The sequence below is a fragment of the Osmia lignaria genome, chromosome 2, assembly GCF_051020975.1.
Source record: "Osmia lignaria lignaria isolate PbOS001 chromosome 2, iyOsmLign1, whole genome shotgun sequence".
NCBI classification, from domain to species: Eukaryota; Metazoa; Arthropoda; class Insecta; order Hymenoptera; family Megachilidae; genus Osmia; species Osmia lignaria.
Window position 1 is genome coordinate 4,047,440 of NC_135033.1, and position 24,268 is coordinate 4,071,707.

At 36.0% G+C, this 24,268-nt stretch overlaps 6 protein-coding genes across 14 annotated transcripts; 3 read left to right on the forward strand and 3 right to left on the reverse strand.

Moving 5' to 3' along the window:
• Positions 1 to 2,110: 2,110 nt before the first annotated feature.
• On the forward strand, positions 2,111 to 7,452 carry LOC117605927 (uncharacterized). Of its 3 annotated transcripts, none has more exons than XM_076689377.1 (7): positions 2,111 to 2,841; positions 3,014 to 4,059; positions 4,142 to 4,641; positions 5,109 to 5,368; positions 5,434 to 5,841; positions 6,045 to 6,371; positions 6,453 to 7,452. In XM_076689377.1, exons 2-7 carry the CDS (start codon positions 3,030 to 3,032, stop codon positions 6,883 to 6,885), a joined length of 2,958 nt encoding a protein of 985 aa, XP_076545492.1. In that variant the 5' UTR covers positions 2,111 to 2,841; positions 3,014 to 3,029; the 3' UTR covers positions 6,886 to 7,452. The 3 variants fall into 3 exon arrangements, with proteins under 3 accessions (XP_076545492.1, XP_034183644.2, XP_076545491.1); XM_034327753.2 differs by having other exon boundaries at positions 2,112 to 2,841; positions 5,991 to 6,371; XM_076689376.1 differs by having other exon boundaries at positions 2,113 to 2,841; positions 5,991 to 6,371; positions 6,474 to 7,452.
• Positions 7,453 to 7,587: 135 nt separating this feature from the next.
• Positions 7,588 to 10,965, reverse strand: Fitm (acyl-coenzyme A diphosphatase Fitm). 2 transcript variants are annotated; one of them, XM_034327769.2, is made up of 2 exons: positions 10,697 to 10,965; positions 7,588 to 9,929 (listed from the first exon to the last, which is right to left on the reverse strand). In XM_034327769.2, exon 2 carries the CDS (start codon positions 9,920 to 9,922, stop codon positions 8,750 to 8,752), a length of 1,173 nt encoding a protein of 390 aa, XP_034183660.1. In that variant the 5' UTR covers positions 9,923 to 9,929; positions 10,697 to 10,965; the 3' UTR covers positions 7,588 to 8,749. The 2 variants fall into 2 exon arrangements, with proteins under 2 accessions (XP_034183660.1, XP_034183659.1); XM_034327768.2 differs by lacking the exon at positions 10,697 to 10,965 and adding an exon at positions 10,167 to 10,621.
• A 262-nt stretch (positions 10,966 to 11,227) lies between these two features.
• LOC117605929 (uncharacterized) lies at positions 11,228 to 14,544 on the reverse strand. Of its 4 annotated transcripts, none has more exons than XM_034327763.2 (5): positions 14,100 to 14,544; positions 13,794 to 13,935; positions 13,356 to 13,677; positions 12,651 to 13,202; positions 11,228 to 12,580 (listed from the first exon to the last, which is right to left on the reverse strand). In XM_034327763.2, the coding sequence occupies exons 2-5, from the start codon at positions 13,926 to 13,928 to the stop codon at positions 11,877 to 11,879; spliced, it is 1,713 nt and encodes a 570-aa protein (XP_034183654.1). In that variant the 5' UTR covers positions 13,929 to 13,935; positions 14,100 to 14,544; the 3' UTR covers positions 11,228 to 11,876. The 4 variants fall into 4 exon arrangements, with proteins under 4 accessions (XP_034183654.1, XP_034183653.1, XP_034183652.1 ...); XM_034327762.2 differs by having other exon boundaries at positions 14,045 to 14,544; XM_034327761.2 differs by having other exon boundaries at positions 14,268 to 14,543.
• Positions 14,545 to 14,711: 167 nt separating this feature from the next.
• LOC117605928 (Ndc80) lies at positions 14,712 to 22,503 on the forward strand. The gene is given in 1 exon segment (XM_076689388.1): positions 14,712 to 22,503. A coding segment is annotated over 1 exon segment (1,959 nt). The 5' UTR covers positions 14,712 to 14,935; the 3' UTR covers positions 16,895 to 22,503.
• On the reverse strand, positions 19,009 to 22,370 carry LOC117605931 (uncharacterized). 3 transcript variants are annotated; one of them, XM_034327767.2, is made up of 5 exons: positions 22,290 to 22,370; positions 20,887 to 20,946; positions 20,007 to 20,767; positions 19,725 to 19,876; positions 19,009 to 19,566 (listed from the first exon to the last, which is right to left on the reverse strand). In XM_034327767.2, the coding sequence occupies exons 3-5, from the start codon at positions 20,763 to 20,765 to the stop codon at positions 19,161 to 19,163; spliced, it is 1,317 nt and encodes a 438-aa protein (XP_034183658.1). In that variant the 5' UTR covers positions 20,766 to 20,767; positions 20,887 to 20,946; positions 22,290 to 22,370; the 3' UTR covers positions 19,009 to 19,160. The 3 variants fall into 3 exon arrangements, with proteins under 3 accessions (XP_034183658.1, XP_076545520.1, XP_034183657.1); XM_076689405.1 differs by lacking the exon at positions 22,290 to 22,370 and adding an exon at positions 21,248 to 22,018; XM_034327766.2 differs by lacking the exon at positions 22,290 to 22,370 and adding an exon at positions 21,248 to 22,018 and having other exon boundaries at positions 20,887 to 21,076.
• Tcs3 (Probable tRNA N6-adenosine threonylcarbamoyltransferase Tcs3) lies at positions 22,330 to 24,128 on the forward strand. Its single transcript, XM_034327771.1, has 5 exons — positions 22,330 to 22,467; positions 22,602 to 22,887; positions 23,014 to 23,455; positions 23,534 to 23,712; positions 23,797 to 24,128. Exons 2-5 carry the CDS (start codon positions 22,773 to 22,775, stop codon positions 24,066 to 24,068), a joined length of 1,008 nt encoding a protein of 335 aa, XP_034183662.1. The 5' UTR covers positions 22,330 to 22,467; positions 22,602 to 22,772; the 3' UTR covers positions 24,069 to 24,128.
• The last annotated feature ends 140 nt before the right edge of the window (positions 24,129 to 24,268 follow it).

Here is a 24,268-nt window from a genome sequence, read left to right on the forward strand (position 1 = left end):
TCAAACTTTTCGTTAACTTTTACCTTTTTGTTAAGGACTTTACAAACTTCTTTCTGCCTTCTTAGTTCTAATTCGCTTTACAATTTACCTCTGTTTCTTCGCCATACTTTTACAATTGTGTGTGCGTGTGTGTGCGTGCGTGTGTATCCCCTTTTAGTCGCCTCTTACGACTGGCAGGGGATACCGTGGCCGTATTCTACTTCCCCCGAGCCAGAGGGGGCTAATTTAATTTATGTTTTTCTCCGTTTGGGAAAAATGGGGTGCGTTTACGCACTCCATTTCCTCCGGGTGGCGTGCTTTGGGGACTTTTACTATCCCTTTTTGCCCAACGAACATGTGGACCTAATCTCCTCTGGGGGTGTCTGGGACCCCTAACATTACATTACAACATTACAAATTGACTTTACTTGGGCGCAGCCCAAGATGGCGTTCAGTAAGAGGGGGATCCCCCCCCCCCCCCTGTACCCCTTACATCATGACCCCTTGAAGACGACGACATGTCCAGTCTTTTGCATCTGTAATTACTATTTCTATGGAGTCTCAATCCATATTAAAGTTTAAACATTCGAAAGTATAAATTACAATGATTTATTGAAATTGGAATTTAGAAAAGGTTAACATGTCTGTTACTGTGTGATGAATGATGAAGGAATGAATGTACAGGAAAGCTATTTGAGTTTTGTTTATGAAAATAAATTATTATCGAAAATGTTTGCTAAAGGCGACGTTGAGAATTTCTCCTGAACGAACATTTTCTTCTTTATCGACTTCGACGCCGGCCGCCAAGTTTCGCGCATTGTCAGCGCCATCTAAGAACGTAGTTCTGAAACCACCTGATCGTCTCAGTCGGTAAGATATTGGCTAACCTTCATTGATAAAACACCGGTTGAGTAGTCTATTCTTTTACTAAAAAATTTGAACTATAAAGTGTGAAAGCTGAACTGTGATTGGTTGAATATCATTGTAATTTATACGTTAACAACGAACCGATAATTCAAAATAAATTCAATTTTTAACGTTATATAAATGCGTATGAAGAAATATTGAAAATATTAGAATTATTTAATTCTAATTATTGTAAACATTTTAAACAAATACTAATTATTTTAATCATCCGAAAGCTTTATGTGTACTTACTTTATTACTTGAAAAATTGATCAGTTACAAAAGATTAGTATGTACAGTGTTCGAACAAAGCTATCTATGTGAAAGGTAATCAATGGTTTAGAGGAAAGAAGGACTTTCGGTTCCCATTCTCCATAAACTTTTTCCGTTTGTTCATTGTCCTCTTTACTACTAATTCTGCAGTAGTGAATTGGTTCGGGAGTTAATAACATTTGATTTTGGGTTATAATTATTTTGAAAAACGGTTAAACCGGCACGGAAGCGAAAAGTCTAAAGCATAATATCTGGGTGACGCCGGCCGCCTTAAGCCTCGGAGTCTTTAAAATCTCCAAAGGCCTACAGGCATACGCGCGATCAAGGTAAGAGTCTCACGACACATTCTCGACAAAATTAACAAGATATATATATTTTTCATGAACAATATATGTAATTTCGTAACATCTTCCGTTTAGACTTTCACAGATTGACTTACAGTAATATTTAAAATTATTACTTCCTTAACCTCAATGTATATCCATGGAAATATTTCAATAATTATAAGCAGTGTAGTAGCTAATCTGGATTAACATAAAATTGTAACTTCTTTCTAAAATCACCGAAAATGTAATTTGTTTGAAAACAAATTACGTCTTAATTTTTTTAATTTTATTTATTTATTTATTTATTTATTTTTTTTTTTTTTTGTTAAATTATATTTTTAATTTTGTAGTGTTCACATTCAGAAACCCTGTGTTTGTATTTATAATATAGTACTACCTGAATGCTATATTTTGATATTTCACTAAAAATTGTGAATGTTCATCAGTATCTTTTTGTGAAATATTAATTAGTTTCAATTAAAGTGTTGCTTCAAAATTTTAGATATACTGCATTTATATAATACTATACTATTAATATTAAAGTTATTGAGTTATATGTTTTGTAATTTGTACATATTTTCACAATGTAAGATCTATGATAAGTTTTTTAATAATTATTTCTCTTTGATATAACCAATTAAATATTTAACTGAAAATGTTTTAAACATTGTTTTCTACGTGAATAACAAACAGCATTATTATGTCATACGATAAATCTTGAAGTTCTGAAAATACATTAACTATCAGATTGAGCGCGACATATTATCAAACTAAGATCTAATAAATATTTTATATGTTGTGCTTTCAGTGTCTATTATTAATACTATTATTAAAATAATCAGTAAATATTAAACTTCTTATTATCAATCAATCATTTGCTTTTTATATACTTCTTTTCTATAAAATTTCTCTCATATACAATGACAAAGAGAAAAAGGAAAAGAAAAGAAAATTTAGATCCTTTCTACCTATATTTTCCTCTTCTTCCTATATTCTTTCTTTCTCCACATGCCCAAAAGACATTCTTACAGGTCAAAAGTCCGTTCGTTATAGTTTCTAGTGCAGTACAAAACAGTTTGCGGTTTACCGGTATTTCTTAGTTTGTGTTGTGTTCGAGTTGAAAGTTTATAAAATGTAAATAAAAAAGTTTCGGGCAAGAGAAATCCTTAAAAAAACAAACACAGTATGTATTGTAAATGTGAAAAAAGTTCAGTTTAACTATAAAGTACAAAAGTTATTAGTAAAAAGAGAAAAAAAAAAAAGTTGTCAACGTGATATAAAAGTATGTTCGACACGGTATGGATTGCTCGCGTTGTGCCTTCAAGAGCAAGTACTGCACAGGCTCTTATTGATACAGGTAAGCCCTGCGATGCTACTGATGCAGATTTTTCATCGCTACATTCGGTCGGTACGGCTAAAAATGATTCACTTCTCAAGTAAGAGGAATTAACAATCTGTTTGAGCGGTGGTCCCACTTCTTTGTCAGATCATTGTTGTATGTTTTTTTAAAAGAAACTACTTGATTACAGGGTAGAATAATTCAACATGTCAGACTCTGGTTCAGAAAGTTCCTCCTCGGAGGGTTACGATGGAAGGAGAAACCGAGTTACATCGGCTGATAATATGGCGTCGCCGAACTTCTCGCATCATTCGTCAGTGTCGGGCCGTAAATCTAGAGCGAGTTCTGTTTCGTCGAGAGAAAAGTCACCTACGTCAATAATATCAGAAAGGGATTCAAAGTCACCGAGATATATACCGATATCGCCGAAATCTCAAAGATCTGATTTAGCGTCACCCAGCGAGGTCGGTTCTCCAAGGTCAAGGTCAAGGTCAAGGTCCCGTAGTTTATCAAAATCACCCCCTCTTTCACCGAAATCCTATCACTCGGAGAATAATTCTTTGGATTCACCTAGAACCGATCGGAGTTTATCTCGTTCCCCCATACAAGATGAAAGATCCTATCCGTCTACTCTGAATGACTCGAAGTCTTTACACCTTGAGGATACAGAACAAAAACAGTATGACTTGGAGGTAGATGCTCAACAATCCGGAGATAATTCGCCGAAATCATATTCTTATAAAAACAGCGAATCGAGGCAAAGTTCGCCGAAGTCTCCAAGATCCGGTCGTAGTTCGGCAAAGTCATTAATATCTGAAAGAAGTTCCCCAAAGTCAGGTCCGGCATCTCCTATGGATGATCAGGAATCAGATAAACGTTCACCGCCCCATTCACCGCCAACGAAAGGTGGTTCTTTCAACGAGTTAGACGGTGAACAAATTTCGGATGGGGACATTGAAGACGAGCCTGAGTCGGTGGTTAAATCAAAAGTGGCTATGCCGATTACTCACGGGGAAGACTTGTCGGATGTTTCTGATTTGGAAAGTATGGACGGAGTTGATGCCGCTACTGAACACGAATCGATGCTCAAGGAAAATCAACAGAACGAAGAGAAACGTCTATTAAATAACGATAAAATGGAAAAGGAAGATAAAAATGCGCCTGTTGGGCTAACAGAAGAAAGCGAACAATTAGATTTTGAGGCTGATGGTCAATGGAAGGATGAACGTGACGAAGGTAAATGAATGGTTTTATATGTTATTCAGATTAGATAGGTGCATTTCGAGTAAGTGTAATTAATTTGTATGTAATTTTGTAGGAGAAACAGAAGGACCGGTTATTAAGGAATATAAAGAGAAGGATGAAAAAGATGGAAAGGAGAAGGATAAAGATAGGGATAAATTGAAATCCAAAGATGGGGGTGAAGGGAATGATAAAGAAGAAGGAGAAGAAGATGGGGAGAAAGTAGAATCTGAGTTGGAAGAAGGTGAACTGAGCGACGGTGATGATGCTCGACCGGAAGAAACTGAACCTAGACCAGTTTGCCGTTTTTATAACCGGGGACAATGTACGTGGGGAGTTAGTTGTAGATTTTTACATCCGGGTGTAACCGACAAGGGTAATTACACTATGTTCGAGATGGTAAGGCCAATGGCGTATCCGTCGCATGCGGCAACTCCTCATGAATTCAGACCGCATATCGATAGACCAAATATGGTACGACCATTACCTGGTTACGGAGGTCCACCGCACACACCAAAAATAGAGGAACTTCCTACCGAATCCGCGTGGGAACGTGGATTACGACACGCTAAGGAAGTAAGTTTATTTATTTAACAAATTATCCTGTATCCAGTGGCGGCTCGCGTATAGGCACTGTGGAACTGCAGCACCTCCTATTTACACTTGATATTATCGATAACATTTAATATAATGAGCCCTTTTTTCTTTAATTCTTTCTTTATACTTGTACAATATATAATCCTATTGTACAATATAGTCAGTAGCCATCCCCCAGTTTATGATAAAGATACAAAAATCTTTGTATGGAACTGTGCGCTTCACAGTTCTAGCAGCGTGGCAACTGTGTGCGCATGCGCACATAGGAAGCTGCGCGCGAGGCTGCGCGGGGAAGATAGCACTGTCGCTCCCGCAGTGCCAGTTTTTTAAAACAAAGGCTACAAATTTTTTGGAGCAGCACCCCCACTAATTTTAACTACGAGCCGCCACTGCTTATATCCATATAAAAGATCGTTTCAATTTTCATTAATTTCTTTCTTTCACAGATGATGCGTAAAGCAAATAAACGTAAAGAGTCAGATATGGACTTTGAAGAGAAAAAAATGAATCTAAGTTTAGGACAAGATGAATTAGATAGGGAAGCAGGATATTACGTTAGAGCAGCTAGTCCTGAACCACCTGTTGAAAGATGGCCACCCAGGGAAGCGCCACGAAGAATGCCACCGCCAAGAATTACACCAGATAGATATATCGACGAACCTGATGCTTATTATGCCCCACCAGCAGCACCGCCAGAGTATTATAGGTAAACTTTCTTTATATTATCCAGCATTGATAAAAATTTGTTTTGATAACCTGGTCCTATTCAAGGAGAGTACATTACAAAACCGATACACGAGTCACCACCACCGAGTACCGAGAACGTATCGATTATCATGGCATACCTCGTGGTACACCGCATTCGGTTTCTCCACCACCGCATACTAGAGATCGTGAAAGAGAAAGAGAAAGAGAACGTGAACGCGACAGGGAACGCGAATATTACGAGAAATACGAGAAAAAGCATAAACGTCCGTCAAGAGAAGTTATAGTGGAGCGTATTCCACCGACGAAACCATGGAGAGAAGAAGAACCACCGCCAGAGGAAAGAGGCAGAGGAGACGAATGGGCCGATCCTTGGATGCGACGAAAATCGCCTAGTACTGTACGGCGAAACACGTCGTCCCGACGATCACGAAGACAGTCGTATTCTTCGGGTTCTTCGTATTCATCAACAAGGTATAATAGCGCAAATAAAACCGTACACTGTGAACAGTCAATATCATTTTGTTTTCTTCTTCTTTTCTTCTTCTTCTTTTTTTTTTTTTTTTCTTAAACTTGTTATATATGAACAATATATGTACAAGTGTACTGTATACTGTTTTTAGTTCTAGCCGTAGCTCGAGCCGCTCTAGCTACAGTTCTTACGACTCCCTATCCAGGTCCCGTTCACCATCCCCTCCCTCTAGAACTCGTGGTACCGGTAAAGGGAAAGCAGTCGCAACATCGCCGCCTGCGAATCCTCCTGCAGTTGCAGCTGCTGCGCCTCAGCGTGGCGCTATGTTAATGAATCCACCTGCTCCTTCACCTCGACCACCTAAAGGCTCCATCTCCCCTACAACTGGTACGCTTCATCGACGCGCTGGCCTGAATCCACCTGCGCCGAGCCCGCTCTCCTCTCATCAACGGCACCACGAAAAATCCAGAGATAAAGCGGCAATAGCAGCAGCCGCAGTTGCTAAAGTTATCAAAAGCCGTTCAAGATCTAGGTAAAAAATATATATGCTTAAAATATTATTAAATCTTATACGACCGATAAAAAGTAACAAATATAAGTATGTTTATTATAGTGTAATAAAATCTGTTTCTAGATCTTCGCATAGCAGTTCAGGATCAGAAAGCAGCGGTAGCAGTAGCGACTCCAGCGAATCGAGTTACTCTTCTTCTTCCAGTGAAACCCGTCGACGAAAAGGCTCGACACCGCCGTTAACGCGAAAAGATTCCAAGGGTATCGACGCTTTAAAGCTGAGCGGTACCAAGCAGCAAATAAAACTTACGTTGAAACCAACGAGTAATACTACCTCTATAAAAAAGGTCGAACGATCCACTTTAATGGCTGGGAAAAAGAGAGCGTTAGAATCACCGCCGTTAATTGATAGCAAAGCAAGCGTTGCCGCTGCCGCGGCTAAAGCTGCGAAGAAAGCAAGCTCGCGGCGCGAAGAATTATTGAAACAACTTAAAGCGGTGGAAGACGCGATCGCTCGTAAAAGATCAAAAGTGTAATAATACATCATCGCACATTTAACGTTTTAAAAGTAAATGTGTATACAATATTTCCTAGGCATATTATGTAATTAGCTGCTATAAAGTAGCTTGTGATATGAAAAGAAAAAAAAAAATTCATATCAGAAACAAAGCATTTCTAATTTCACAAACTTTTTCTAAACACAATGTCGACGCTTCGTTCTTTTTCTAATTCTCCTATTAACACGTTGAATGCCATTGGAGTTAACACTGGTACTTTAGAGATCAATAATGATTGATGACGCTAAAAAAAATTACATTCAGAAATTACTGTGGTGTACAGTAATTTCGATTGTTTCCATTTTCAGATGGTAACCAAGCACTCAAAATTTGTTCGACATTCAACGTGTTAATATAATATAAACGTACATAATGTCAAGCAAATGTCATACTGTACAGTATCATTATTAAAGATTAACAAAGTATGTGTGTTTTACGTACATAACATACACATGCATTCATGTATAAGCTTCGAATAATGAATTTTTTTAAGGGACGAGTGATCCTAATTTGTAGACATAGGATTAAAAAAAAAAAAATAATAAATCACAAGACAATGTTTTGAAAAAAATATGCCAAATGCACGAAAACAAAAACGGACGTGTAATTTATTTATATACGGATAAAAGAGATTTTGTTCACATATACAAAATTTCTATTATCGTAAACTTAATGTTTTTAAGTAAATACAAATTTAGTGATCTTAAGCGACAATAATATATTATACCTGTATAAATATTTCATAATCTTTTCTTTTTTTCTTTTTTTTAATATATACATATATACACATATTTTATAACGGTTTAAGTTCATATTCTTAGGATTAGTATTAATTCTTTCGTGCAGAGGAAACAAAAAAGGTACTTTTAAATTTTAATCAGTAATTAGCAATTACAACTAATTGATTAACTAATAAAGATTTGGATTTCATCTAAAGGAAGAACAAGAAAAATGTTACAAAATGTTATATAAAACTACAAATTTTTCATATTAGAACATCAAACAGATAATTCCTATACAGTTTTGTGCACAATCATTCTGATAGTAGCTTACATCATAAATACATTTACTATAGGTAAATAAATAAATAAATTTGCTGAACGTACGTAGCGACACAGAAGTATAGTGGACAAACACTTTGTTAACGATAAAGTTTATTAAATATAAATTATAAAACAACGTCACAAAAGGTATATCAGTAACAACTACTATACTAGATAGTTATTGATTTAACAATCCATAAAGAGATACAAAAATACATATGTCATTTAATTACATTATGTACACATTGGGGTGCGGTAGATCGCGATACTCAATTTCTTTTCCTTTTTTTTCATTTTTTCTTTTTTATAAGAAAATAGTACTCAAATAAATATGTGTAATTCGTTCAGAAATATAAGCAATTACTTCACAAAGCTACTCGACAAATTAAAATATTTTAGACTTTATAATTTTAAAAAATTTGCATAAATTAAGTCTGTGAATATGATGAAGAATGTCGTAAACAACTGTAAGCGTTTCAGAATACGGTTACATTTAACCGTTTGAGTTTCAAGCAGCGCGATCGCACTTAAGATTTTATGTCGAAAAAACCCAGTATTGGGTTTATAGCACCGCTATTGCACTGCTCGGTACTTTTCGACAGTGTTTTTTCAATGACCCCTGGGACTCAAACGGTTAATATACCTATTGTACATACATACAATTAAATATCCCTTTTTATTTAAAAATAACCAATAATTCAACCAAAATAAAACTAAAAGGTAACCCTTAGGGATGCATACGATTTTAAATAATTAAATAAATAAATAAAAACTAAAAGTTAGAAAATATTAAGTAATTTTTATATTCTTGAACTAGTTAAATCGGGATCTAATTGTCTATTGATATCCATGTAATCCTGACTGGTCCGAATCGGAAGCCCCATGAATCTATTGGTACCATTAAGCGTACTACGTTTGGACTTAACCGAACCAGTGTCATGAATTTTTACCTCATTGTATTTAAATAAACCATCCCCAGGTGAGGGCAGCGAACTTTTTCCCGACTTGTACCACCATTGATAAGTAACGTACCACGTTATAATAGCAGCTACACCCCCGAGAAATTTTTCAATCATAATGTGGTAATAGAGCATCGTAGATATTAACATAATATCCCAAAGTAACTGCTGCAGAGTCATTACAACGAAAAGACCTCTTAGATATGGTGTGAGCGCTTTGTGTGCTTTCTTTAAAAATTCTAAATCAGAATTGGAAAGATTTCGAAGCGGTCCGGTACTAGGTTCGTTAGGGGTGGTCCGCGAGTGTTCCTCGCGCATAACTAAATCTTTGATACCTTCCCACCCGACCAACGAAGAACCTTCTTCCGCCAGGATTAAACTAGAATATATTAGAATAAACGTGTGTCCGGATATATCGAAGCCACTCCAAAATTTACCGGATTGAAGACATTTCGCTTTTGTTTGAAATTGCATGTCTTTTGTGCTAAGGCAACGACCGTAATTCGTTTCGATGTAATTAAATAATTTAATCCATAGCATCCACGCGATCGTGGCTAAACCCAATCTAGCAAGATGTTTCAATAAAATTGATCTGCGACCACAGCCAAGCGTGTGTGCAGTTAATGCGACCCATGGAATAGTTACGGTCAACAACCATCCCCATCCCCACTTCACAAAGTACTGATTCAATATATTATCCGAACGTGAAAAATATGTCCTCGGCATTGTGATAAAGTCCGCCATCAGTGATACCACGAAGATTGCACCGCAATATATAGCAATCTTTAATCTTGTATCGAATAATAATGATTTCTTACAAACATGTAAAAACATCGTTACAAGTATAAGTCCTATAGAGCTTGGTGCAGCTGTTGGTCGAGTTCCGCCCTTGTCCTCCTGAGTTGAATTTGGACGGAAGTTCAAACGACTCGACCGTAAATTATTCGTTGATGAGCCAAACATCGCGGAGTTACCGGATGCTGTATGTATACCTCTTCGTTTTCCCATAGCCATCGTACAACTAGTGCAGAGGTTATCGTGCGTTACGAATACGTGGTGTACGAATTGTATTGCCGCATGGCAGAGTAACTTCTTTTTACACAAGTGGGGTTAGTTTTTTACTCTTTGTGTTATTTCACGTGTAGATAATGTTCTTACTGTACTATATGTATGATTCAACTGGTACAAATTATTAGTAGCTGCGCGTACTGTATAAGACATCCGTTACTCGAAATATTCGTTCAACGAAAGAACATACCTGGTTTGCGCAGCTCTGGGAGGCCCTCTAGTCTTACTTTTAACTTCGCGGTCATATACACGGTAGACAAAAATATATGAATAAAGGAAGAAGCAAGTGATAATATCGAAGGTTCGAAGAGTATGTTAAATGCATATAAGACCACTAGATTATGCTACGCGTTGCTACAATGCGCTTGCACAGATGTTGAGATGCGCAGAACGAACGAAAACTCGTCGTATGGCAAGCATGGTCTCTCGTAGAACGAATAATTAATAATATATGTATAGTATTTTTCACGAGATGGTAGTACCATTTCGCGCAGCTCGACTGTGAGCTTAGAAAGTTCTCCCACCAGTAGCGCTACCCCCCCCGTGATCTACTTCCCATTGCATCTGCCATATACACGGTGGACAAAATATACTAATATATGTAGGAACAGCTTAGGACAGAGGTAGTGAATAAGTGAATCATAATTTACAAATTTATGATCACCGGATATACTTTCTGTCCAGCGTACGACATACAGTGGTACGGCGCATGCGTGTTACCTTGGTAGCGGAGCGCGGCAGAACCAATCAGAGCCAACATGCGCAAACAAAACCAAAATTCGTTCATCCGATGGTACTACTCTCTCGTGAAAAATATTATATGTATTTTACACCGTCTGACACCGAACGTACTGATCTGCCTTGTCATCCGCAGTCATCCGATAATCATTCCCCCACTACCATTATAACATATTAGTTTGTGAAATAGTCTGAAACTTTACTCTTTTACCTACCCACTAATTATGCTTCAGTGTAAAATGAACATTAACAAATATATTTCTTTAAATTTCAAATAAAATTACTTGTATTTATAAAATCAGCTGTACCAAAACTTTATATAGACAATTTTATGTTCTAAAATGTTTAACAAATAACGAAATACTATAGAGTATAAAAATTAAATAAAATTTAATGTTCTCTAAGGAAATATGGGAAATGTAGTTTAATGAAAGTTAGGGTATTTTTAATTTATACATAAACTACTACTGTAGGAAATGAAAATAAAAAAAATTCAGATTGTATTTTATGTAAAACACCTAATTTCAAATTTTTATAAATATGATAATACAAATATGACTAGAGCCAGAGTTTTATTTATTATTCAACTTTTATAATACTGCACTAGCATTTATGTGCAACAAGATCAATCTTTTAGTAAAGAATGCACTCAAAATGTTGAACAAATATATGTAAAACAGTCCTACATACATTACTAAGGAATATTTGAAAAGGAACTTTGTTATTTCTTTCAAAATCTTGTTAAACATGTAAAACTTTTCATAAATTTTCTCTAGTAACATAAATTTTCTCTAGTAACATAAATTTTCTCTAATAACGTAAATTTTCATATTATACGTTTGCTCATAATTCTTGTACATAGATTTTGCAAGGCACCATTGAGAGTTCGTTCAGAATATTTAAACATTAACAATGATTGGTTATCATGAAAATGACTGCGTCAAAAATTATGGTAAATTAGGCGCCTGTGAAAATCGTTGCTGCGTTATTACTAAGTGCTGACTAGTTCTAATAAATTTATGGCCTGACACCATTACGTTCCTTCTTTTTTTTTTCGTTTTTAACGAAACGAATATACATCTTCATTTCATTGTTAAGACGTTTATAACTTAAACGTTATGTTACAAAATCTAATAATCTACAGAAAATAAAAACAAAATAATTAAACACCTATGTGTGGGAAACTAGTTAAAAGTGAATCTAATTTTACAACTTGTACTTTTGATGTCAATACTTTTAGTGACTCTACATCATAAGAGGACCAATAAGTTATTAATTCTGGAAATCCATCTTCGCTAATGTTATCAATTCTGATTGAACTAAAACGAACACGAGAATTCAGATCTGGTTGACAATTGGTATCCTGACACAATTGAATAATATCGCTTTGACTTGCGTTCATAACTTGGACATCCGTATAATTTACAAAAACTATTAATACTCTTTCTATTAATCTTCTTTCCGTTACAACGGATACTTTTTTTGTATGTTCAGAGATCGAGTTAATCCAGAGCCAAAATTTAATGGCGAACCCGGAAGTATAAGGTTTCCCTGACATAACTAAGAAATCTGGTTTCGATACAAAAGAATTTGGACTAATGTGATCCCATATTACTATCGGTTGATTTCCAAATTTGTGCAGCGTTAAATTTACATTAGCTTTACAAGATTCTCCAGGACACGTTCCTTCGTTTTTTATAGATAAATAATGATACGGTGTAAGCGTCCAGTTATATTTTTCATTATCAACATTTAACGTTTTAAATGTATGAATTATCATTTTTGACTTTGTTATCGATTGTTTATATGCTTCTGGTAACTTTAGAGCATGTAATAATCCTTTAATGGTCATTGTTTTAACAATACCTGTAAATATTAAAAATTATATTATCCCATTATTATTTAAATTTATAATTAGAATATGTTTTATCCTTACTTTTTTTGTTACTATTATAACAAATATAGGATATAGTATCGTTAGAAATGTGATTATACATGTCAATTGATGAACAATTTTCAGGTGAATATCGCCCTAAAAGATGACCAGTTCTTCCAGATAGTATAACAAAATTAGGCATTTTCTTCTCAACTACTTCTATACTTAAAAAATCTTCAACTCCATCTGTATCGATGTCTGATAAAATTAAAGGTAACCTTTCAAATGTATGAATTTTTGAACTCCAGTGTATGGTGCCTGCGATAGGTTCGATACTAGCCAAAAGGCCTTGGTCACCGGCAACTATACAGTCTGGTTTTCCTGAACGGTCAGTATCGACTGTAATACAATCAATTTCAGACGGTGATCTTTTCAAAGAAACCAACCACAATGGTAAACCACTGTTCCCTTGCATCGACATAACTCCTCCTCCTTCGGCTGATATTTGTCCCTGATTATCATTTGTATCGTTTCCTTTATATCGTTGCCCACGAACAAGAAATATAAGGTTCGATGGATTTCCACGAATAACGGTAATAGGACCATTCAGTTCTACAAGCATTAGGTAAACATTGTACCATATTATTTTATGTAATAAAACACAATGTTATACAGTAAAAGAATATACAGAATAATGTTTTATATAAAAATTCAATATTTTCTTAGCATCCACATTTATATATTTATTACTTTCATTATACTTACCCACTCCTTGTAGAGTTTTATCCCAGGAAATAAATGGTTGTGGTTCATTAATCGAAGGGCATACCATTGAATTATCGCAAGGCAGAATGTACAGAAATACAATTATCGTGGTAATACATAGTAATACAGAAGCGATTAAACAAAATCGTCGTAGAGGAGACATATCACGTTTTTTCCACAAATCATTGCCTTCAACTACCATTATAGGCATATCGTCTCTATAATATTTAAGTATATTTTGTCCATTCTTTGTACGATTTGCTAGATTTCTTGTCTCGTCCAATGGATAATATGCTCCATTTTCATGGATAGTAGTTGATTGCTATAATTTTTATGGTCATGTATGTAATTTTAACAATACTTTCTATGAAATTTACTACATACTATACTAATAATGATATAATTCAAAAATAAAATCTTTTCATAATTTCAAATTACCGGCAATATATCATCGGCATTATCTTTAGGTACTTCATTTGGTTGATCCAAACAATCTTCTTCATCTTCGGTATCAGTATTGCTTATACTTTGCGGTAAAGGTGTATAACCTTTTCCACTGTGATGGTCAGACATGTCAAATCTATATGTAAATATATAAAACTTACATATGTACAACGCACTTCAAATTTAAAAAAAAACAACTAAAGATTTATGTATGTTTAAATATATATATATTTATTTATGCTAACATTATTTTAATCAGTGACTACAAATCTATAAAGACTTGATAAAGACTGGTCATGCCTTTTTATTTGTACATACAGTCTTGAATTTGTGCTTCGAGAACGAGTGCCATCTGCTTTTTCTTATTGTTTTGTAGTATAAAAATGTGAAACGCTTCACAGTGTGGAACAGTCTAACGAACGTTGACAGTAACAATAAATTGTTTTGATACTAATGACTATCACTTACAATCAATGTTTCGAGCTCAGCGTTGCTATATCTATATCTCGGAGTAACAAAGCATGTATGTATACAGTCTTGTTGGATCTGTAGTCACTACTGTAATATACAGTATCAAGATTATCCAGACATTCCTGAGATAATTAAGATGCTTGAGTAAATTTTTTTATTTCTTCCAATTTATTATAAAATGATATCTTCAACAAAAACAAAAGATACAATCACAAAATCTGATTGGATGCGATAACTGGGGTGGCGCGACCTAATTCTGTTTTACCGACGCGGAATTCGGAGTTCGGCCTCCACCATAGACATAGTATATAAGTATAGACCGAGCATCCATTGTATAAGCGGTGATGCATACCATTATAGGCATTGAAAAGAGAGAGAAACTCCTCTTATAATTTTTCTCTCTCTTATCGTATGCATTACCGCTTATACAATGGATGCTCGGTCTATACCTACTATGTCTATGGCCTCGACGCTCGCATCACCTTAAGGTGGTTTTTATGTTACTGATACATACGCTTATGTTACTGGTCTCGTATTTCATGCTTCTGTGCCTAACGATAAAATTCAAAATGTTTACTGTACTTTGAATACGCAGGTTTTAAGTGTTTTAAACGAGGTTTTATTTAAATAATAATTATCCAATAATAAAGACAAATTTTATATCGATGAAAATGACGAGTAATTCTATAGGACGTAGATCATCTACTAACCCTGTACGGATATCTTTGATTAATAGGGAAGACAAAAGTTTAACACGAAGTGAATCAAGAAGAACGCAAACGTTGAAACCAAAGATTTCCATAACTTCGGTTGATAATTCTCACATACCCAGACCTCGCGTTCGAGCCTCTTCATTTGATAGAGGAAAAGGAACAGGTAAAACGTCATAACGTTATTAGTGATGTAAAAAGATTTAAAGTTTTATTGTTGTTTTCAAAGGTAAAACTCCACTTCGTCATGCACCTGCAACTCCAATTACGCCTAGAGGACTTCTCGGACTTCCAACAGGACGTAGATCTTTATCAGCTGATCGTGCTAGCAGTATTGGTGCAAAAGGTCCAAGAAAGGACAGAAGACCATTAACAGATAAAACTTATCAAGCTCGTATGCTTGCCAGAATAGACAATTTTTTTGCTCTATATCATTATTCCTCTATGCTTAATAGTAATGGTAGTTTGAAACCCATTACCTTGAAAATGTTTGTAGAAGTTACCGCTCATTTAATGAAAATGTTAAATATTAAACAAACTCTTACAGTTATCAATTATATAGAGGAATTGCCAAAAATAGGAAAGAAACTTCATTATCCAGGCATTATTAATAAGTCTTGGTTAAAAACTGCCAATGCTATGCATTCTTGGCCTTACGTTTTGGGCTGGATCAGTTGGTTAGTAGAAATTTGTGAAATAAAGGAACAAGCTTTCCAAAAATTTAACTTAGAAAACTTACCATTCACGGGCGATCAGAGAGAAGCCAAAATTAATAAAAATACTTTCTTCTCTATGCTTGAGTTTTACAATGCCTGGAATGATGAAAAACTCGATGAAGAGGCAGCGATGGTTGAAAGATATTTACAACAGTTTGAAGAGGAGCAAGGAGTTACTGAAGAAATATTAAATAATGCACGCTCTGAATTAGAAGAAGAAATGGATAAACTCCAAGTAGCTGAAGAAGATGCAAATAAAATTGATGAAGAGGTGAAGCACTTGCAAGAAGTATTGTCGTCTTTGCAAAAAGAGGAATCAAAACAATTAAATGAAATCAGTGCAAAAGAAGAATCCTTAAAAACAATTAATTTTGAAACAGAACAAATAAATGCTGAGTGTGATGCACTACGCGAACAGATTCGTATACGAAAAATACAGCATGATGAACTACTTTCAACTGTTAAACAACAGCCAATGACAACAGTAGAAAGAGATAAAATTTTGGAAAAATGTTTGGAGATTGAAAGGTATATGAATCTATTTGATGAACATTTAGAAGATATACGAAAAGAGTTGTATACTACAGATATTAAATTGGCATCTGTTAATAATAATGTAACCAAAGCACTTCTCAAATATAACAAAGAAATATTCATGCACCTTAGTGATAATATAGGTGTAAATTTAGAAGAATTAAGGATGCCAGAAAAAGGTATATTGGATCCTCAAATTATGGAAGTATTAAGATCTAAAGCCACTTTATTGAATAATCTTAAAGAACTACTGAAAAGACAAATTATTGAGAAAGAACATTTGTTAGAAATAAATTTCAATGAATTGGAAAATCTTCAGGAAAAAATGAAAATCTTGGAAGAAGAAAGTGGTGATGTTGCTAACAAAATTAAGGAAAGAAAAGCTCTTATAACTAAAATTAAAATTGATGCTAAAAATGAAGAAGCAAAATTAAAAGAAGAAATAAAAAATTTACAAAATGATATTAAAAAAATGCAAGAGTTAAAGCCAGACATAGAAAAACTTTTTGCAGAATTAAAAGAATCAACAGACAAGCTAGATGCAGTTCGAAGAAGAAAAGAATATATACAGGAGTCTGCAAAATTATTTTTTGATAGATTTTATGAGATTTTAGGAGAAAACAGAAGTGAACTTCACAACATATTAGCGAAACGTAATAAATAATTTGTATACAAACATATTTCATTTGTATGTACTTCCTTATGTATAGTATCAAGCAAATTTTCGAAGGGAAAGCATTCTAAAATATTATACTTTATTAATTGTTATGTTTAAAGAATATACTGAAATTTATTTTTATAGAGAACATGGTTTTTTTAAAAGAAAAATACATTTCCCACTTTAAAGTGATCCTATTTTTCTTCAAATACCTTTATTTATTTTTTATTTGCTTTTACAGAAAATAAAAGTAATCTTTTAAAGACGTTTTAAAACGTGTTCTCTGCACTTCGAGGAAATAAAATATTTTGTAACAATTTTTTTGAACGATGTTATTGTTATTCTTAATTGAGAAACATACAAATGAGAATGTTTGAAATAAACATTTACCCAATTTACGACAAGATGTAAATTTTTATCAAAGTGTTTAAACAATTTCCACCAAACTATACAGCCCTGTATGCGTGCACTCACACAATCAACGGAAAGCATGCACGTATACACCATGCGCGAGAGAGACACTCAATTTCATAGAATCAATTTTTCGTCTCGATAATTACATAAATGAAATTTTCGCGGGTACAGCACACACGGGTAGACTTCGCTACAGGTCGGTCTGGTCCGCTTGAACGCTAATAAACACCATATGTTGAAAAAAACCAACCCGAACAAACTATCGGCCGATCGAAAGTCTGCAGTTTGCGGGGGCTCTTTTGACCTAAGTTGAACATGAACCGTAACCGGGGATTGCGATTTGGAACGGCCACTTCTCAATTCATTTGGTGTTAACATTTGCGGGCTTACTTCTACTGGGGAGTAACTTATACAGGGTGTCCCAACACTGGGGTAAGGACCCCGCGAAGGGGATGATTGCTGAGATCCATTCTAAACAACTTTTTCCTTTGCCAAAATGTTGGTTAAGGCTTCGTTTTCGAGTTATTAACGAAAAACACTGGCTAATCAGAGCGCGCCTTTACCGCAACATTTATGTTAGAACTGATTGATCGATCCCCTTCGACGGATCTGGGGTGAGAGCCGTGGGGTTTGCAACGACACGATAAGATTAGTCCTGGACCCTGGATACTGAATCCTCCATGATTCAGGTAGTCTAGCAACAAACCGATGACGATGGGTTTCGGACTCTTGAATCACTCCTCTGACGAAGAATGACCCCTGGACCCAGCGCGAAAGGACTTTCTACCCCCGAACCAGCGATTCTGTATATAAGGACCATAACTCCCATTGTACGAGAACAGTTTAGTAAAAGATTTCCGAAGTGCAGCATCGACCTAGTGTTGTTTGAATATTTCCTGTCTACCGATCCTTTGAACGTGACAGGTTCATCACAGTCCTCTTACCAGAAGGCCATGCCTTCCCCACTCCGTGGCCAGATCCTTCTAGAAAATCCTTATCTTTACACGTGCCATGCAGCACCATGACTTCGGGTCATCGGCCACACGCGTGTTCCTTTGAAGATCGGCGATCGAACTCTCTATCGCTGTTCCATAAACAAAACATCCGCGACTCTTAGAATTCGTCGCACCTCAAGTAAGGGTGATCCTCTCGCTACGCTACTCAAAGGAAGTGCCGCCACAATAGAATGTAGAAGTTGACATCCTATTTCTGTCATCGGTTACTTGACCAAAGTGGCTCCTGCAGCGAAGACGGCGAGGGTAAAAATTTGTCCCACGACCCACGGTTTTGGCATCACTGCGTCAGTCTGTCTTCGGACATCAAAGAAATGTGGGGATTTTTCATTTTTTTGACCGTTGTGCCATCTATACAGAAATGAGAGAAACTACTCGACAACTTACTTTCCGGTCGATAAGCCGGCATCTTACCGACCACAAGTAGTTTTAGCCCTTTTTGTATAGATGGCGTTGGAATCAAATTTCAAAAACAAATTTGTCAAACAATTATTTCAATAATTTTTCAGTTTTGTACTGGTTTTGACTGATTTCTAAAAGGATAGAATCAAGGAGAGTGAGAATTGTGTCTTTTCAGTTGTGAATTCGAGGTGCGGTGAAAGAGGGAGTGATAAAACAAGTACGATAGTCATACCAATTGTGCTCTGGATGTATGTTGTATGTATGTATGCATGATGCGTGTATATAATGATACACACGTGTATGTTTCATATGAATTGTATGTATATTTGTATAGAGCGTTTACACACCATTTGCACTCTTCTAAGCACAACAAATATTACAGTATATTTTATCGATGGTAATGTCTATGAATCAAGAGTGATTTATGACGATCTTACGAAATTTCAGTGAGCCGTATTATTGCGTCGCCCGCGTCTCTTACGACTTCCACCGGAAGGACGGTTCGATGAGGCCCATTGTTCATAAAAACGTTCTGCTTCTAACCATTCTTGATATTTATACCACCATTCTTCCCACTTTATGTAGTCGTCTAAAGTTAGATCTCGAAGATATCCCCGTGCTTTGTAATAATCATATCTAACACGGACGTCATCCCAACATTCAAGACCTCTTGGTCCTTGTGCTAAAAGCGATTCAGGATAATGTCCTGGCGGTGGAGAATCGTATCCTAATCTTGCAATTCTTTCTTCACCCTCTATTACAACTTTCATCGCGTTTTCTCCGTCTTTTGTGATACGCATGTTTTCCATGTCTCTACGATCTACGCTCCATTGTGCCATTTTACCAAACCTATAAAACAATTCCATACTTGAATGAAATTTTCATTTTTTCAAACATAACCATCCTGTATTTACAGAACTTTTGAAGTTTCAGCTTTCATTTTAATTCATAATATACTATAACAATAGATATTATATATCTCATTGTTAGAATATTTTAAATCATACCTTTCTGATAACGTCATTCTAGGTGGGCCAACATGAGACGTGGTAGAAGAACTATCACTGTCTTCACTGGGTGATGACTCGGGTGGAGGCCTAATCATTTGAGTTGATCCATGACTCGAATGAGTTTTTTCTACTTTCACAGGTTTACGCATCTGTGTAATTTCCATGGTTACACATTGGAAAAAATCAAGTATATAAATAAGAGACAACAAATGTATAATAATAATAACACCAACAACAATAATGTAAGATAAAAGATATTAATATGAAAGAATGTTTTACCAATGGAATGGGATCTGGAACTCGTGGATCTTCAGGAATTCTAGTATGATGTTTTTCTTTACGTCGAACCTTTGTTTCTTTTTCTTTAATCGTTTTATAGTCCTTCTGATGACGCGGTGGAGGTTGTGGCGTAGGCGGAGGTGTACGTGGACGTGGCAAAGGAGGTGATCGTGGCCTGGTACGAGCCGGTATCACTCTTGAACTTGACGGTACTACCTCCTTCGGATGTGTCCGAGTTCGAACCGGTGTAAGTGATCTTGAACGTGAACGAGAAGGCTGAGCGACACGTCGACGTTCTTTTGGTGAACAAACGCTGCATGACCGATCGGAGCAAGTACTTCCTGTACTTGGGCTACGCGTAGGTCTGCCCCTGGTATGTGATCTATCACGAGGTGAACGAGGACTTTTAGTACGAGGGCTGCGCGGTCTTGAAATGTGAGGACTTCGAGGCCTGGGACTTCTCGGGCTTCGAGGATGCCCTCTACTGGGTTCTCCGCTTGCTGTGCCTCCGACGTATAATTCCTTGTATCCGCTGTGCCTCCATCTATTTGGATCTCGTTCCTCTACTTCCAGAAGCTTTTTGTTCCAATAACTTGATTGAGATTCACGTGCTTTCCGCATTACACTATCTAATTCTCTCCGTTTTCCAGAATTTTCACCGTGTGGTCTGGGTTGGGATACGCTGGTATCCATCCGTAATTTACTAGAACTGCTACCACTACCGCTACCTCCTCTTCGTCTATCATAGTCTCGTGACATTCCTAAAACAAGAATATACTTTTCATTAATATCATTTTTTTTAGAATCTATAACGTATAAATACATATATTTGCAGTTAGCATTAAGGTCGTTATACTAACGATATTTTTGAAATATGTACCTGACAGAGATGTTAGAATAGAAAATAGCGGAGGAGCGAGAATGCTGACGATCCAATCTCCTGTGAGAGCAGTGAACACGTTAATTTTCAAAACATGACAAAATGCCCATAAAGATGATAATACGGTGCACTAATCGCCATGAGATCGCTAGAAGAACACCAGTACCACTCGTGCTTTGTGTTGACTGGCCTAAGTGAAAAATTCAATGTCACAAACGGATATCATCTGCAGTGGTGAATCAGAGGAAAAGTTAGTATTCCCGATCAAAAGCGTATTTTTTTTTTTTCTTTCTCTCTCAGAATTTGAATTTTCGCGGAAATCCATTTGTGGTACTGGACATCACCCGTCGCGAGACCTTACCATCGCCATTCTCCGCATGTCCAGAATTGTAGTACGCTTCGATCCACGATCCATAAATGTTGGTCGTGTGGACCTTTCAATGAGACGAACCAAATTCAGAGACCGCCTTTCGAAAGGCGTCCGCGCGCGGACGCGACCAACCGAACTGAATCCGTGTCCAAGTATTCGCGTGTTTCTTAACGGATCGAATACGTATAGGACGTGAAGTTTATCTGTCGAGCATTACCCGGGTAATGCCATACCGAGGCGGCACTCACCGTAGCCGATCAACGATACACGATAAGATTAGTCGTCAATATTATACACCGACAATACACACAGACGCGAGAGAATTCAGTGAAGAACATATCGATTACGAGAACATTCCGGCCTTTTTTGACATCACCGAGGGATGTCAATCGCGGAACGGTCACCTTTTCGGTACGCACCGGAGGATACCTTGCCGCGTACGACTCGTAGCCACACCGAAACGTAACACGGAATTTGTGGCTCGAGTAACGGGTACGTCAAGGTCACGTACAAGACCGATTACGCGATTTCGCGACCGGCAAAACCGTGGATATCGTGACACCATTTCGGATATTACCCGGGTAATACCTTTCTGATGTCGTAACGAACTCGGGAAGCGCGGAATGCCTCAAGTATACTGCTTGAGGAAATAAAGGAGAAAGAGAGAGAGTGTCCGAAACCGGTATGTACGCGTATAGCCTCCTTCGCTCCTTTCTTTCATGAAAAGCGAAGGTCGGCTCTCCTCGCTTTTTCCATTTTGCTGGTACACACCTTTGCACTAGTTTTTTTTTGTTTTTTTTTTTTTTTTTTTTTTTTTTAACGTAGCTTCACAAAACTTTTACTCGACGGTATTAGAATAGATAAATCTAACTTTGGCAGCGCTCGCTGCTATTCATACTGAAGCGTCAGAGGCGTTTGTTCGCTCGCAGCCGACGGTCACTTTGAAAATCAATTGCCCACCCAGTGAGCGCTACCCGAGCAATTTTCACGACATTCACCGGATTTTAGAACCATTCGAGCTAACAACACTCACTTTTCTCACCGCCGCAATTTGCAAACTTGCATTTTCTGCCACAAGATTCAGTGAATCACTTCCGCGTGACGTTCTACGAATGGAGATTATAAAGAAGACTTTTTTTCGAAGAGTCGCACCAACTGCAGAGGATACATTCCAAACGAGATAAGTAACAGATGTCGCTACCAGTGATTCGGTAACTTAACGAATGCTTTGTTATTTTTTTTTTTTTCTTAACCTTACATACAATGTATATTTTCATCAGTAAAACAATTTATACTTACTTAATAAATTAATAATTTTTTATTCTAATTGAAATAATACTTTCAGTTTGGCATGTATGTATATACATAACTAGAAATGAAATAACACGATTGTATGTATGTACTGCGCATGTTACCTGTGTTTTCTATTGGATGATTAATCTATCCACGTGCCAATGGATGCCGACTAGAAGAGCTTTACTAATCGTCCCTTAAAATTGAATAATTGACAGAAAAAATGGTAATCGTAATTGGATTCGAAGGGAGTGCAAATAAATTGGGTGTTGGGATTATTCAAGATGAAAATGTTTTGTCAAATGTACGACATACTTATATTACTCCACCAGGCGAAGGTAAACTTCTCATGTATACTTTCACTTATGTATTACTTGATTAACAAAAACTGGTCATGTATATACACTGTTTGTTATTATTTAAAAATGTTAGACATGAGATCTTTTAAAGATTCTTTTAAAAAGGATTTTTACCTCGTGAAACTGCGCAACACCACAGAGAACATGTCCTTGTCGTTTTACAAAAAGCACTGAACGATGCTAAAATAACTTTAAAAGATGTGGATGTGATATGCTATACAAAAGGACCAGGAATGGGAGCACCGTTGACAATTACTGCGTTGGTAGCAAGAACAATTGCTCAATTATATAATAAGCCAATCGTTGCAGTAAATCATTGTATTGGTCATATTGAAATGGGACGATTAATTACTGGAAGTATAAATCCTATTGTTTTGTATGTTTCTGGTGGAAATACGCAGATTATCGCATATTCTCAACAGAAATATCGTATTTTTGGCGAAACAATAGATATCGCTGTTGGAAACTGTTTAGACCGTTTCGCAAGGCTATTAAAGCTATCAAATGATCCTAGTCCTGGTTATAATATAGAACAGTTAGCAAAAAAGTAAGTTATTATGATAAAGATTTATTCATTCATACACACGCATTGATTATATTTTATTATAATTTTACATCAATATAGAGGGAATAAATTAGCTCCATTGCCTTATGTAGTAAAAGGAATGGATGTATCTTTTTCGGGAATTTTAAGTTATATAGAGGAACATCATTCTTCTTGGCTTGAGTCCAAAGAATTTACTCCCGAAGATTTATGTTTTTCTTTGCAAGAAACAGTGTTTGCCATGCTTGTTGAAATAACAGGTATTATTATTACTTATAATTTAATTTTATAATGTAAGAAGAAAAAGAAGAAGATATTATCTATTTAATACAATAACATTATAGAAAGAGCAATGGCCCATGTGAAGTCATCCGAGGTATTAATTGTTGGTGGTGTAGGATGTAATAAACGATTACAAGATATGATGGAAACTATGTGTAAAGAGAGAAATGCAATACTTTATGCTACAGATGAGCGATTTTGTATAGATAACGGTGTAATGATTGCTGTAGCTGGGTTACTTCAGTACAAAAGCAATGGGCATACACCATGGATAGAAACAACTTGTGTACAAAGATATCGAACGGATGATGTACATATTTCTTGGAGAGAATAAATGAGTTTTATATAAAATCATTTGTTACAATAATGAATAAAAGTATTTTTTAAATATTCAGTCAGAATTTAATTTACATTTATGTTAATATAAATTCTGATAGATTTTATAAGGATATCCATTGTTCCTTGTATACTACTTAAAATTTGTATCACATTATAAACGTTCAGTATTGCTATATTATTACACTATTTCGATAA

Excerpts from the sequence above, each read along its gene's own strand:
- LOC117605927 (XM_034327753.2), top strand. The coding sequence starts at position 3,030 with ATGTCAGACTCTGGTTCAGAAAGTTCCTCCTCGGAGGGTTACGATGGA. Across the intron at positions 4,060-4,141 it reads GAAGGATGAACGTGACGAAG|GAGAAACAGAAGGACCGGTT; the intron begins GTAAATGAATGG and ends GTAATTTTGTAG. Across the intron at positions 4,642-5,108 it reads GATTACGACACGCTAAGGAA|ATGATGCGTAAAGCAAATAA; the intron begins GTAAGTTTATTT and ends TTTCTTTCACAG.
- Fitm (XM_034327769.2), bottom strand. The coding sequence starts at position 9,922 with ATGGCTATGGGAAAACGAAGAGGTATACATACAGCATCCGGTAACTCC.
- LOC117605929 (XM_034327763.2), bottom strand. The coding sequence starts at position 13,928 with ATGTCTGACCATCACAGTGGAAAAGGTTATACACCTTTACCGCAAAGT. Across the intron at positions 13,203-13,355 it reads TAAAACTCTACAAGGAGTGG|AACTGAATGGTCCTATTACC; the intron begins GTAAGTATAATG and ends TAATGCTTGTAG. Across the intron at positions 12,581-12,650 it reads TTATAATAGTAACAAAAAAA|GTATTGTTAAAACAATGACC; the intron begins GTAAGGATAAAA and ends TAATATTTACAG.
- LOC117605931 (XM_034327767.2), bottom strand. The coding sequence starts at position 20,765 with ATGTCACGAGACTATGATAGACGAAGAGGAGGTAGCGGTAGTGGTAGC. Across the intron at positions 19,877-20,006 it reads TTCCAGATCCCATTCCATTG|ATGCGTAAACCTGTGAAAGT; the intron begins GTAAAACATTCT and ends GAAATTACACAG. Across the intron at positions 19,567-19,724 it reads AGAATGACGTTATCAGAAAG|GTTTGGTAAAATGGCACAAT; the intron begins GTATGATTTAAA and ends ATTGTTTTATAG.
- Tcs3 (XM_034327771.1), top strand. The coding sequence starts at position 22,773 with ATGGTAATCGTAATTGGATTCGAAGGGAGTGCAAATAAATTGGGTGTT. Across the intron at positions 23,456-23,533 it reads ATAGAACAGTTAGCAAAAAA|AGGGAATAAATTAGCTCCAT; the intron begins GTAAGTTATTAT and ends ACATCAATATAG. Across the intron at positions 23,713-23,796 it reads CATGCTTGTTGAAATAACAG|AAAGAGCAATGGCCCATGTG; the intron begins GTATTATTATTA and ends ATAACATTATAG.